This window comes from Girardinichthys multiradiatus, chromosome 19, assembly GCF_021462225.1.
Source record: "Girardinichthys multiradiatus isolate DD_20200921_A chromosome 19, DD_fGirMul_XY1, whole genome shotgun sequence".
Classification (NCBI taxonomy): domain Eukaryota; kingdom Metazoa; phylum Chordata; class Actinopteri; order Cyprinodontiformes; family Goodeidae; genus Girardinichthys; species Girardinichthys multiradiatus.
In genome coordinates this window covers 24,508,516-24,521,834 of record NC_061811.1, presented here as the reverse complement: position 1 = coordinate 24,521,834, position 13,319 = coordinate 24,508,516, and the positions used below count along the sequence as shown (strand labels likewise).

General features: G+C 39.1%; 2 protein-coding genes across 4 annotated transcripts in view; both read left to right on the top strand.

Moving 5' to 3' along the window:
• Positions 1 to 10,396, top strand: part of usp40 (ubiquitin specific peptidase 40) — a 28,624-nt gene extending 18,228 nt beyond the window's left edge. For all 3 annotated transcript variants that reach the window (XM_047344829.1, XM_047344828.1, XM_047344830.1), the window contains 15 exons: positions 1,368 to 1,509; positions 1,619 to 1,679; positions 3,425 to 3,478; positions 3,680 to 3,768; positions 3,930 to 4,016; positions 4,756 to 4,792; positions 4,894 to 4,958; positions 5,593 to 5,667; positions 5,760 to 5,987; positions 6,922 to 7,040; positions 7,141 to 7,206; positions 7,311 to 7,521; positions 7,692 to 7,787; positions 7,882 to 7,976; positions 8,374 to 10,396. In XM_047344829.1, the coding sequence (XP_047200785.1) occupies positions 1,368 to 1,509; positions 1,619 to 1,679; positions 3,425 to 3,478; positions 3,680 to 3,768; positions 3,930 to 4,016; positions 4,756 to 4,792; positions 4,894 to 4,958; positions 5,593 to 5,667; positions 5,760 to 5,987; positions 6,922 to 7,040; positions 7,141 to 7,206; positions 7,311 to 7,521; positions 7,692 to 7,787; positions 7,882 to 7,976; positions 8,374 to 8,464 (1,516 nt within the window). In that variant the 3' untranslated portion in view covers positions 8,465 to 10,396. The remainder of the gene's footprint in view (positions 1 to 1,367; positions 1,510 to 1,618; positions 1,680 to 3,424; positions 3,479 to 3,679; positions 3,769 to 3,929; positions 4,017 to 4,755; positions 4,793 to 4,893; positions 4,959 to 5,592; positions 5,668 to 5,759; positions 5,988 to 6,921; positions 7,041 to 7,140; positions 7,207 to 7,310; positions 7,522 to 7,691; positions 7,788 to 7,881; positions 7,977 to 8,373) is intronic.
• A 256-nt stretch (positions 10,397 to 10,652) lies between these two features.
• Positions 10,653 to 12,778, top strand: fabp7a (fatty acid binding protein 7, brain, a). The gene is made up of 4 exons (XM_047344831.1): positions 10,653 to 10,813; positions 10,928 to 11,100; positions 11,178 to 11,279; positions 12,133 to 12,778. The coding sequence occupies exons 1-4, from the start codon at positions 10,741 to 10,743 to the stop codon at positions 12,181 to 12,183; spliced, it is 399 nt and encodes a 132-aa protein (XP_047200787.1). The 5' UTR covers positions 10,653 to 10,740; the 3' UTR covers positions 12,184 to 12,778.
• Positions 12,779 to 13,319: the final 541 nt, after the last annotated feature.

Here is a 13,319-nt window from a genome sequence, read left to right as displayed (position 1 = left end):
CCAGAGTGCTGTATCAAGGCACCTCAGTGGGAAGTCTGTGGGAAGGAAAAAGTGTGGCAGAAAATGCTGCACAACGAGAAGAGGTGACCGGACCCTGAGGAAGATTGTGGAGAAGGGCCGATTCCAGACCTTGGGGGACCTGCGGAAGCAGTGGACTGAGTCTGGAGTAGAAACATCCAGAGCCACCGTGCACAGGCGTGTGCAGGAAATGGGCTACAGGTGCCGCATTCCCCAGGTCAAGCCACTTTTGAACCAGAAACAGCGGCAGAAGCGCCTGACCTGGGCTACAGAGAAGCAGCACTGGACTGTTGCTCAGGTGTCCAAAGTACTTTTTTCGGATGAAAGCAAATTCTTCATGTCATTCAGAAATCAAGGTGCCAGAGTCTGGAGGAAGACTGGGGAGAAGGAAATGCCAAAATGCCAGAAGTCCAGTGTCAAGTACCCACAGTCAGTGATGGTCTGGGGTGCCGTGTCAGCTGCTGGTGTTGGTCCACTGTGTTTTATCAAGGGCAGGGTCAATGCAGCTAGCTATCAGGAGATTTTGGAGCACTTCATGCTTCCATCTGCTGAAAAGCTTTATGGAGATGAAGATTTCATTTTTCAGCACGACCTGGCACCTGCTCACAGTGACAAAACCACTGGTAAATGGTTTACTGACCATGGTATCACTGTGCTCAATTGGCCTGCCAACTCTCCTGACCTGAACCCCATAGAGAATCTGTGGGATATTGTGAAGAGAACGTTGAGAGACTCAAGACCCAACACTCTGGATGAGCTAAAGGCCGCTATCGAAGCATCCTGGGCCTCCATAAGACCTCAGCAGTGCCACAGGCTGATTGCCTCCATGCCACGCCGCATTGAAGCAGTCATTTCTGCAAAAGGATTCCCGACCAAGTATTGAGTGCATAACTGTACATGATTATTTGAAGGTTGACGTTTTTTGTATTAAAAACACTTTTCTTTTATTGGTCGGATGAAATATGCTAATTTTGTGAGATAGGAATTTTGGGTTTTCATGAGCTGTATGCCACAATCATCCGTATTAAGACAATAAAAGACCTGAAATATTTCAGTTAGTGTGCAATGAATCTAAAATATATGAATGTTAAATTTTCATCATGACATTATGGAAAATAATGAACTTTATCACAATATGCTAATATTTTGAGAAGGACCTGTATATGCAATTACAATATATACCTTTTGTAGGTCTATCAACAAAGAAATCCCATTAAAATACATTGAAGCCTGTGGTTCTAACTTCACAATGTGAAGAAGTTCATAGGGGAATGAATACTTTTGCAAGGTACTGAATGTTTGGATGGTTTCTTTTTCGTGTCTAACAAAAGTGCTCTTTACTGGTTTAGTGTGTTCACCCGAAATGGGGATGTGGTCACTGTGACAACGCCGTCTGACTGCCGCTGGCTCCAGGTGGAGTTTCAACCACAAATAAATGGAGATGAAGAGGAACAGAGGAAGAAAGTAAAGGTTCCAGCCACAGGAAACATGGTCAGTAATTTGTCTTTTTTGTTGTCTTGTTTCCTTTTTAATCATGATTTTATTGCATCATATTCTTCACCGAGACTGCTTTTTTTCTGTTTAATTCGTCTTGACACAGCTGCTATGTGAAGTGAAACAAAGAGCCATAGAGGAGCTGCAGCTGCAGGAACAACCTTCAGGCAAGATGCTTAAACTATTTGTAATTAACTTGAAGCTACAATTTGTTTTATAGAAAGTTTGTTTTTGCAAACTATGGCTATGCTATTGTTTTAAAACGATTTTTTCACTTTGTTTTGTTTTCAATCTTCGCGTAACTTTATTGTCTAGCAAAAATATTCCTACCCAAATTTGTCTCATAATGCATACAAACTTTAATGTATACAAAAGCATTGACCAATGTTTTCCAAGGCGGGTCTTTAAGGCACACTGCCCTGCATGGTGTGCTGAAGGAGGGAGACAGCTGAAACAGGCAGGGCAGTGTGCCTGGAGGACCAGGGTTGAACATCACTGGCACAAACTAACAGAGGAATGTCTAATTGAAAAATTATTTCACATGAAAAACCTGTAAAGTGGCATGCATCTGTATCCCCCCTTTACTCTGATACATATAAATAAAATCCAGAGAACATCTGTGAGCAAACTGCATCATTTGTTGCCTGCGCATCCATGATGTTTCACTTCATCCCAGGTCTGGTAATTCTGGAGGACCGGGTACTCATCTCTATGTTCAAGAAACCAGTTTGAGCCTAATTGGGCTTTGTGACGTGGTGCGTTATCTATCTGGACGAAACCAAAAGAAGATGGCTACACTGTGGTCATAAACGGACGGACATATCAACGATACTCGAGTAGGCTGTGGGGAGTAAATGATGCTCGGTTTTTAGCAAGGGGCCCAAACTGTCAATAAAACATCCCTCACAGCATTACACCACCTGCAGCTGGTACTGTTGAGATGGACCGAATGTTGCAGCTGAAATCGAGAATTGTTGTGGATTTTTGAAAAGAAAACATTGCTATTATTTAACAACCAGGCAACGTTTTTCCAATCTGCTGTTGTCAAGTTTTTGGTTCCGTGCAAATTGTAGCCCCAGTTTCCTGTTCTTGGCTTCCAGTTGTACTCACTTTCTGCTCTGGTCCTCTAATGTTGGAGTCCATCTACTTCTTGTGCTTTTAGAGATAGTATTCTGCATTCCTTGGTACCTTGTTGTACCTTGATGTTTTCTCGTTTTGGACCATGCTCTGTAAACCTGAGAGATATTTGTGAATGAAAATCCCAACCACCATGTTTTATGGAGAGGATGGTATGTTTAGGAAGATGTGCAGCGTTTTGCTGTGGCCCCTTCATGGCCTGCAGCATTTTCTTTTTAAAAGTGGTTTTCTTTTTGTCGCTTTGCTGCTCCTCCAGAGTTAAAATGAGCCTTTTGGCCCCTCTGATTAATGGTCTCCTTCGCTGGCCTGTTTAAGTGGAATGATTTGCAGCTGGGTCCTCTTACCTTTTTCAGATGATGGATTGAACAGTGCTCTGTAAGATGTTCAAAGTTTATATTGTTTTATAACCTAACTGCTGTAAACCTTTCACCCTGACCTGTTCTCTGTGTTCCGTGGTCTATACTTTTGTTCACTAATGTCCTGTAGAAAACCTCTGAGGCTCTCAAAAACAGCTGGATATAAACTGAGATTGGGTTACACACAATCAGACTCCATTTACTGTTTAGACCACTTCTGAAGTCTATTGGATTCCCTGGATTTTATTTTGGGGGTATCATTTCCATTCCCCTTTTAAAAAGATAAAACGTTAGTCTGTCATAAAATCTTAATAAAATGCATTCAGATTTGTGGTCATAATGTGCTAAATTGTGGAAAAGCTTAAGGCTTACCAGCCACTGTAAGGTCATACTCCTGTTTGCTTTGTGTTGCCAAGCAGGTGTGCAGCTCTGTCTGAGGCAGGTGGACTGCTCTGGGAAACTCCTTCCTCCAGGTAGTGTTTCATTTCTTAGCTGAAGGCCGTTTTAGTTGGAAATCCCCCTCATTTTAGCAATATATCAGTAGACACTTTCTCTAACTCTGACGTCCTGAAAGTCTTTAATAGGTACTCCCCATAAATCTGTCTTTGAATTGTAGTTTTTTTTTTTTAAGTTATAATTGCATACTGGCTGACTCACTGTGGTTTGCCTAACAGTATTTGAGGAGTTAAGTGTTCGGGATGCAGGCGTGCGACTCATGACTACGTTGACTCTCTGTCCGGGAAATGCCCCCAAGGAATCACAGGTGTGCTTTTTTGCTTCTTGAGTAAAACCGTCTCTCTTTGCAGCGGCACCGATGAAAACTACAGAACCTTTAATAGTTTCCTACATCGTAAAACAAATCAAGGAGGTGTGAGTGTATGTGGGCTGATTGAAGTTTAGAGAATTTCTTTCTGTGCTTTTCAGCTGTTCTTGCACTTTACTGTGGGCTCAGCCCCCTCTACTGGCATGAAGATGGATATAATCGTGGAGAAGACTTGCACTGTCAAAGAAGTGAGGACATTTAAAAAAAAATAGTGTTTTCACTTATTTTTATTAAATATTAAAGCTAAGAACAGGCTTTTCAAAATTAATTTGAGCATCCACGTAATTGCTAAAATGTTTAATGGTATTTTTCATGAAAACCCCATATTCAGCGTCTTACAAAATGTTAATATTCCTGAAAAGTATGTCCATGACCCGTACAGTATATGCACTTTTGTTTCATGAACAACTTTAGATGACTAACAAACATTAGTTTTTTGTTTCTTTTTATTTCTTAGCCACGATAAGACACTTGTGATGTTGTTTCTGGTTAAGGAGTGCCTTAACACAAGTAATTTAACAGTTGTAGCCCATGTCCTGGATAGGTCTGGGTATGGTGGCTGTTAAATACACAGACCAAACTCCCCCTTGAATTGGACTGCTTCACAGTCCTCTCATAAAGGCTTTTATGTATGTTGCATTGGTACACTTTTTCCTTCCACTTAACTTTCCATTAATATGGAACACTCTGTGAACAACCAGCTTCTTTAGAAATAACACTTCGTGGCTTAACTAACTTGACAACTGTCACGTTAGCAATCTTCCCTGTGATTTTGTAGACCCTAACATAATGATTACAATTTTATGAATAACTGATTTTGGGGTTTTCATTAGCTGAAAGTCATAATCATTAAACATGCATCACGATGCAATTGTGCACCCAAAACTTGTACTTGTTTAAAATTATTATTTATTACTTATATTTCAGTGTCTTAAAGCTATGTTGGATGCTGTTGGACTTAATGGTAAGTTTTCATTGTTCTTTCTCTTTCCGTTTGTTGTCACTATCTACAATTACTGTTTCTATGTTCAGTACCTGCTCAGAGGTTAATGTTTTGCTTTTCAGGTACCAGTTGGCACTTAAGAAGGGTAGATTGGTGTGAGGAGGTTGGAGAACCGCTAATGGATGAGGTAAATCAATAGGTGTTATAAACAGTATACCTACATAGGCGGTTTGATCTCATATGCAATCAAGTGATAAACTTAAGGAAAAATCTGGTCCATCTCACCCTGAACTGAAGTGGTTTGGTTGTTCTGTTATGTTTTACTTTACTGGACTCTGACAGAAGTGTTCAGTATGGAAAATCATATGAATTCTATACTATGGCCAAGTTACACTAAGTGTTAGTCCTTTTTAATCAGTATTTGGCACATCGCAGTATTAAACAAATGAAACGGCACAATATAAAAGAAAATGTAAGCTGCGTTCAAGAAGAAAAAAAATAAATGCCAGAATTTAACAATTGTTTTCTGTTCTTGATTCATATGCAAATGTACTTTTATTTGGTATTTGGTCTAATTGTGTATTCATTTCAACATGTGGTGCAGAGGTTGGCTTTTGAAAGGAAACGGGTGGCATCAAATTATATCACAATCAATTGGATCGTCTATGTTTTTGAAATAAAAATCTATAAGAAAAAACAAACAGAAAAAGTTCTACTACTTACTGGATGTAGTGCTACTTAGCAGAAATTGTTTGATTCTCCTTCATAAGATGATTGTAATGCTCAGGAGCAACATGTTAACCACACCCTTTTATTCCCAGGATGCTTCCCTGTCAGAGCTGAATATCAGCCATGGAGAGACATTAGTTGTTACTGAAGGACTTTTGCCTCCAAAGGTACCCAAACATTTCCAGGTTTGCTTTGGATTATTGATAAATCTTCATAAGTTCCCTTTTGAGATTTTGTTCCTTTACCTCCTCCTCCTCAGGGCTTTCTCAAGCTTCCTGTGTGGCTTTATATGGACTTGAGATGTGTGGAACCAGACTGTAATCCCACAGAAAACAGTCCTGCTGAGCAGCAGATGGACCGAGCAGAGACTACAGATGGATCTTGTGCTCAGTCGATTTTTATTAGTGGTGGAAAGATGGCGGAGCTGAGAAACATAGGAAGGGTCGAGATATCGGACGATGCCACGCTGGAGGACTTAAAGACTCAGGTAAGGTTTTGTGTTATCCGGAAGTCCACAGTGTTGTTAAATTTCTATTCTATTCTATTCATTTCACCTTCAGTGTTAGATTTTATTCATGGTTCTTTTTAACCAGCTGAAGAGTTTCGCTTCTGTCTTTGATGGAGTTTAGTAGAAACGGTACATATCTACATTTACTTAAAGCTAACCTGACCGATGTTAAAAAAGAACCTTGTGTTTGTTGCAAACATTTTCAGGGGTTTGTGAAATAAGACTGAATCATGTAGTTTAAATGAAACATTTTGAACTTTGTTTAATAAAATGATGTTAGTTGTCCCACATTTCAAGGCCTCCTTTGTTATATTTGTTGCTTTATGTGTGGATTTTCTAAAGGGTTTAGCAAGTAATAGGTCTGGACTATAGGCTGGTCAATTTACCACCTGGACTGTTGTGTTGTAGAGCTTTGCCTTTACTGTAAAGTTAAGTAATGTCCTGGTCTAAACAAAGTTCAGCCTTTTGTCTATTTTTAATTTATATATTTGACAAGAAGTCATGTGGTAATCAATAGTGAGAAGCATTACACCATTTAAACCTGAACTGCTGTGCAGCGTTTTGCATGTTTCCGCAGGTATTTTGATGATTTATCTTTGATGATAAGCTCTATGTCTTTTGAGGTTGTAAGGCCTCTTTGCCATCACCCTAATCTTTAGCTCCCTCCAAAAATTCTCTGTCAGGACTCTGGCTGGGCCACTCCAAAACATTAAAATCACTTCCTGTCTGAAGCAACATGTTGGTATAATTTAAATATGACTTTCAACCCAAATCTGCCAGGGGTGTGAGTAAGCCATCGGGTATAGACTCCACCAACCTGCAACTTTAAACAGGTTAACCTGAAGGTTGTATAATGAGGATCTATGTTTAATCTTGAAGTGCTTTTTAAAAGATGATGTTTTTGCTCCTTCAGGTGTTGACGCTGCCAGCACTTCAGGACGTATGTGTGCCTGTTGCTAGTTTCCTGCGTGTTTGGTGGATGGAGGGAGGACGGCTGACGCGCATCCTTAGAGGACAACAAGTCACACTCAGGTCAGAAAACTTTATTCATACATTCTTGGTTCTGTCCGACAACAGATACAGAATGTTTGAGTTGGTCTTACTCCACTTAGTTTGTTTTCTTTCTGCTCAGGAAGCTGAAGTTGACCAGTGGGACAGATCTTTGTGTGCAGGGCCTTATGAAAGAAGAAGATCTTGGGTAAATTTTACTGTTGGACTATTTTCCTACCTATATGTTTGATTTCTTTTGCTGCATTTTTTTCTATGTTTTCTTTAAAACAATAATTTCTTGCTGATTACAAGGCCAAAGCAAGTGCTGCTGAACTTAAAGATGGGTGTTCCAGGAGAGAGGAGTTACTATCCTTCAGAAGAGCTGGTTTGGGATGCTTCCCATGATTCTTCTCCTCGATCTCTGCGCGCCAGTCTGGCTGCACACTACGGCCTCTCTCCTGATTCTCTGCTGTTGGCCAAACACCAGCCTGAGAAGCATGTCTGGGAAGAAATCTTCAACTGGGTATCTGTACAAAAGAAACTTAGTTTTTGGGAGTACACTTTGAGTGATTCTTATGTGTATTATTTGTGCACCTGAAAGAGCAAGGCAGGAAACTTGCACAGAGATGTAACAGTAAGAGCTGATTGGCTTGTTACCAAGAATTTAATGTATCTTGTGTCGTTTACTTTCAGACTCAGCAGGTTTCCAGAAAGAAGAAAAAGAAAAAGGCAGAATCACTTTTGGGACCACCTTTTCACATCAGAGATGGGGACGTAATCGGCATTAAGGTCTCAATTAAACCCTTTTTTTTTAAACGGTCTGTTTGGTCTTTATATTAAAAGTTTTATATCTGATCCTCTTGTTTTTTTTTCCCTTACCCAGAACCGTTTGATTGACAGCAACAAGGACTTCATCACAGCAGAGGATCAGCAGGGCCAGCAGAGACTCAAGGAACAGGCAGAGCAATGCAGGAAAGGGTGTGACTTCCTGTTTCTCCATTTTTCCAGCAACTGGGAAATAAGGGATCCTACAAAATTTTATTTCAGAATTCCATATTTCTCTTAACTCGCATATTAAGACTTTTGTGTCGGTTTCTCAATTTTGGCTAACAGTATAAGTGGTTGCTTTTTTTTTTGTGTTTTGTTTTTAGGTAATAAAATAAGTATTAAGGTCTAGAAAATGTTTCCCTACTTTTCCAGATTTTTTAGGACAGTCTATGAATCCTGGGAAATGATTGTGATCCATTTATGGCTTCAAGGGTGTTTCTGTAGAGTAATGTGGTAGAAAATAGATGCAGCAGGAATTCTGTGAAATGTCTATTTTAGTCATTTATGCTGTTTGGGTAAAATACTGCATTTTTGCCTATTTTTTCAGGGAGCAGGCTGCAGCTTCTAATGGTGGTGGAAAAACCAAATCCAGGAAGCTGGAGATGCCGTTGTCCATCAGCGTTGGAGTATTCAGATAGCATCCTTCTTTACTGTTGATGCACAGACAAGTCAGGACTTCCTATGATATTACATCCTACACATGAAGTAAAATGCCATGATGCTGTTGGACAATCCTACTGAATAAGTCTGGTGCCATTTCTTATTTCTAGAGTGTTTGCATACAGTTATTTGCTACAAATCGTTTAACGGCCACAAAAATAAACCCTCATCCTGGTTATCCATCAAAACCAAATTTTTAAACTTTGATTTCTTCTTCTGGACTGTGTTTCTGTAATATGTATTTTCCTTATGCTGTGTTACAGTTTGTAGGTCTTTTTAAAACAAACTTGTTCCAGCAATATATCATTGATCAGTAAAAGTAAATCAGGTTTTTTTTTTGCATTGATTTGCTGCTGATTTACTTTTGCTTTTTACAAACGGTGATTAAACTCCTGGGCCTTGAAAACAGTAAAGTTATAGGTAAATTTAAAATTCTCCCTTTTATTGATTTTCATGACTAAATCGTATTAAGAATGAATTTCCTTCCTGAAATCTACATCGTTATAAGGTGCAGTTTTGGCCGTTTTCATACAGAAACCTCTCATTGCGTCGAAGGGATAAAAAAGATCGTCTCTAGATCAGAAACTATTGCTACGTTTGTTTCAGGGGAGATGAGGGATGGGCCTTAATGTGGAAAAGCTGCTCTGCTGCTCTGTCTCTCCTACCTCATATTCCACCTCTCCTACTCCTCTTCTTCTACCTCTTTTAAACTCAGTTTTTCACCGTTTATTCTTACTCTAAACTGTTGCCCCGCTCGTAAAATAAATCATGGTTTTTACATTTGAATGCTCACAGTTTCTAGCTCTCTGTCCTCTGATCCACGCATCAACCTGGATGTACTGGATAGTTTTTTAACAAGCTGTAAATTTTGCTTTAGAAATAAAGTGTAATGCTTGAACATTTGATCTCTGACATTACATTGAGGAATACTTAAGGTTTTGTTTGCATGCAATATATTTGACCTTCAGGGAAATTAAACTGTTAAGTTTTTAGGGAAAAGTAATAATTTTCTTTGTTTTTTTTTTTTTGTTTGAAAAGTTTTATGCTGTTTTTTATCAGTCTTTTCTTGACTACAAATTTTTGAATTGACCTTTGTTTTCTTGGCATTGTATTAACAGTGAAATAACATGTTTTCTATCCTACATTGATTATTAATATCAAATGTTTGCTTGTATTGGTAAGAATTGGTCTGCTGTATCGTTGCAGTGCTGTTTGTATCAATTTAAAGTAGCCTTTACAGAAAGTCTAATGATTAATAAAGTTATAAAATAATTGCGTGTTGTGTTCAGATCAGCAGAATCTTTGGAATGAGAGTTGTTTTCTTTGAATTGATCTCCACGAATTTGTTTGCCAGGGGTACATTTTCAAAGGGTTGCAGTGACATTTAGCACAGATGTCCAAGCTTCACCAAAAGATGACAAAACATAACAGTGCATCACAAGGTATTTAACCTTGGAAGAAAGTTTAACAATGAATCAAAGCATTTATTGCAGCAGCATTCTCTCACAATGACAAATTCAAAAAAATCAAACCTTTACATTTGTGTAAATTTTGGGGTAAAGAAAAGAAAATGCACATTAGCAAAACGTTTTTAACAAAATCAACAGCTGTAGCATTCGGCATACATACTTCATCCTAATCTCATCTGACCAAAGCGCTTGGATCCAGTTAAAATCCTCTTATGTGTGTGAATTCAATTAACTGGAACATGTGTCCCGATGAGACTCGTTTGTCAGATTAGAAGTCCCTTTTGAAAATAACCCTCAAAAATATTTTTAGTAAGCCCACATTTCTGTATTACAATGTTGTTCTTTATTAGTCTAATGTAATATTCTAATCCTAAATGTCGTGCTTTCATTAGCTGGAAGCGGAAAATCATATTTAACAGAAATAAAGGCTTGAAAACATCATCCTATGTGTAATTAATGTGTTTCACTTAGAGAATTTTGTACCAATCAGGAAATCAATTTTCAATAAACAATCACTTTTGAATGTGTTTTCCATAGTCATCTAACAGTGTGTGAAGTGATTATCCCACTATCTCTTCTTGCAGTTACAACCTTCTAATAACGTGTTTTGTGCTGACCAATCAAAGTTCACGCAGTTTCTGGGACAACCAATCAGCTCTTGAGGCCGTGGAAAAAGGGTGTCGCCCTCTGACGCTATTAATTTGACCCACGGGATGCGGAGTTTGCTTAGAAGAGAGAAGAAGGTGACAGTTTCAGGCTGACCGCGACTGATTACATCTACAAAAATGGTCGATGCTTTCTGCGCAACATGGAAACTGGTGGATAGTCAGAACTTTGATGACTACATGAAGGCGCTAGGTAAGCAATTTGCATAAATCTCCTCCTTTGTTTGGGAGAATATTTATTATAAATTATAGTAAAATTTTGCTCTGCATTAAATATTTGTAAAATCGGACTATATACTCTTGGCAGGGGTTGGCTTTGCCACAAGACAAGTAGGCAATGTCACCAAACCAACAGTAGTGATCAGCCAGGATGGGGATAAGGTGGTGGTGAAAACTCTGAGCACATTCAAGAACACTGAACTCTCCGCCAAACTGGGAGAGGAGTTTGATGAGACCACACCTGATGACCGGCATGTAAAGGTAAAAAGTGCAAAATGTTTTGTGTGAGCCACAACTCATTGTTGTTCTGCTGATGTATTTCATTTTCTCTCTTGCAGTCTACCTTCAATATGGAGGGAGATAAATTTGTCCAGGTACAGAAGTGGGGTGGAAAGGAGACCAAATTTGTAAGAGAAATCAGGGATGGAAAGATGGTGATGGTGAGTTTAATTCACATTTCTGCTGTTTTTACTTGCCGTTGTGGTTACATTTATTAGTTTAGAGCACCAGTGCCAGTTCTTACATGAATGCCCCTATGGGCGAGCCCCCTGATTCTGTCCCCTATGTACAATCCAGAATATTTGGTTTAACACGACTGATATGAGACTAAATTTTAATAATATGTTTGGGAAACATTAAATTAAAAATTTCATTTAATTTTTCCAGAAATGAAGTTCATAAATCCAACCATCTCCAGAACCTCTAAAGTGTATAAAATCATTCAGTTCAGTAGATGTTGTGGTTTTCTTGCTCGGCTCAATTTTAATGCAAAATAGGCACAGAATGTTTTTATAATTATTTCACAAACAGAATCTCTGCTCAGTATTCAGTTTAACTAGTTGAGGTATTTCTAGATTGTGAGCAAGAGATCATTGAACCTAATTTCAGATTTTAAAAAACAGTGAAATAGCCCATTAACCTACCTCATCTAAAATCAGATACCAGCTTTGTTAGTCAGTTTATCCACAATACAGGGGTAGGGACCCACTTCCAAGTAACTTGAAATAATAATAGACAACCTGTCTAGGGCGTAACTGACTGAGAACTTTTCTTTTCTTGTCAAGTGCTCGGTGCTGCCCTTTGAAACAATGCCATCTTGGGTGGTGAGCCCAGTTAGAAAACTACCACTGTCTGCAGCAATAGCTCTAAAGCAATCTAGTTTTTCAGATATATTAAACAAATATTCCCACAGATCTAGTTCACCTTTGAAGGTTTTTGTGACTCTTATTTTACCTTTACAAAATACTCTCAGTAAATGCAAGATGTCTTTTGCTTTGTCTTCTCTTTTTCTAGACGTTGACCTTTGAGGGAGTCACAGCTGTCCGAACATATGAGAAGGCCTAAACTTCAAGGAGCAGGTTCATCGTTCATCCCAGCACTGTCAACAAACAACAGAAAAAACTTTTTTACCAGGAATGAAAACTAAATATGCTTTTTATACATTTCGAACAATGGTTTGAACTTGACTTTTTTTCATAACATAAATATTATGGAGATTCTTTTGTAGTCATGGGCCGGTATGAAATTCTTATGGTATGATAACCTTGAGTAAAAACACCACGGTATAACTTTAAAACAAAAAGACATAGCGGGACAGCTTGGCAATTGTACTTTTAAAACAGCTTTTTCTTAATAATGATGGGTGGCGCTTCTTTAGTCTCAATGGCATGACCTTCCAAACAGATAAGGTTTTTTCTTGCAAGTGAGGGCAGAGTGCAGAAGAGACTGGTAGCACGCTGGAATAGATGGGGGAGGTGGATGCAGTGCCACGCTGTGACAATAGTTACAATATGATGGAAAATTTCTCTGGTTTTGTAATTGTAACTTTTTAAACCCTGATGACTTTCCCTTGTCCATTCTTTTGTAAGATCGGATGATGATAAACTATTTCTGACAGATGTGTTAAAAGAGAAAATATGTAATAAACTGCTGAACTAAACTTTGCTAATTTCTCAGACCCTCTATATTATGTTAAACCCCTCAGTGCACAATCTATACCCATTTATCTCCATTCTTTCACTCAATCATCCTTTCTTAGCAGCTCTGTATGCAGCTACAGAGATATGCTCGCCCGAGTCGTGGGAACAGAGCCGTGTCTGTGTGCCGGCCTGGTCCAGGTGACAGCTGGAGGGTTGCAGAGTAGGCTGGAGCTGGCTGTGCGGCGGGAGCAGCGACTCTGACCACTGAACTCATTGTAGGGAATGTCCTGTAGTAACCTCCAGATGGTCTGAGACGAAGAGGAGCTTGGAGGGAGGTGGGGGTTGCTGATGTCACCTACCTCGGGATAATCCGATTTAAGTCGTGGTGTCATTACGTAGAGGCATCATTCGATGGTGTGTGGACCAACCCTAAAGAGTCAGGACGCACTGAGAGATGGGGAGTTTGTATCAATCCAATTTTTTGATGTTAGCTGTTCAAATCCAAGTTTGGAGCCCATCAGTCCACTTTTATCCAGCTACAGGTATCCTTGATACAAACTG

Bases quoted from the DNA above. Each gene is read 5' to 3' on its own strand.
- fabp7a (XM_047344831.1), top strand. From the start codon at position 10,741: ATGGTCGATGCTTTCTGCGCAACATGGAAACTGGTGGATAGTCAGAAC. The intron at 10,814-10,927 runs GTAAGCAATTTG...TACTCTTGGCAG, and splicing joins TGACTACATGAAGGCGCTAG to GGGTTGGCTTTGCCACAAGA. The intron at 11,101-11,177 runs GTAAAAAGTGCA...TCTCTCTTGCAG, and splicing joins CTGATGACCGGCATGTAAAG to TCTACCTTCAATATGGAGGG.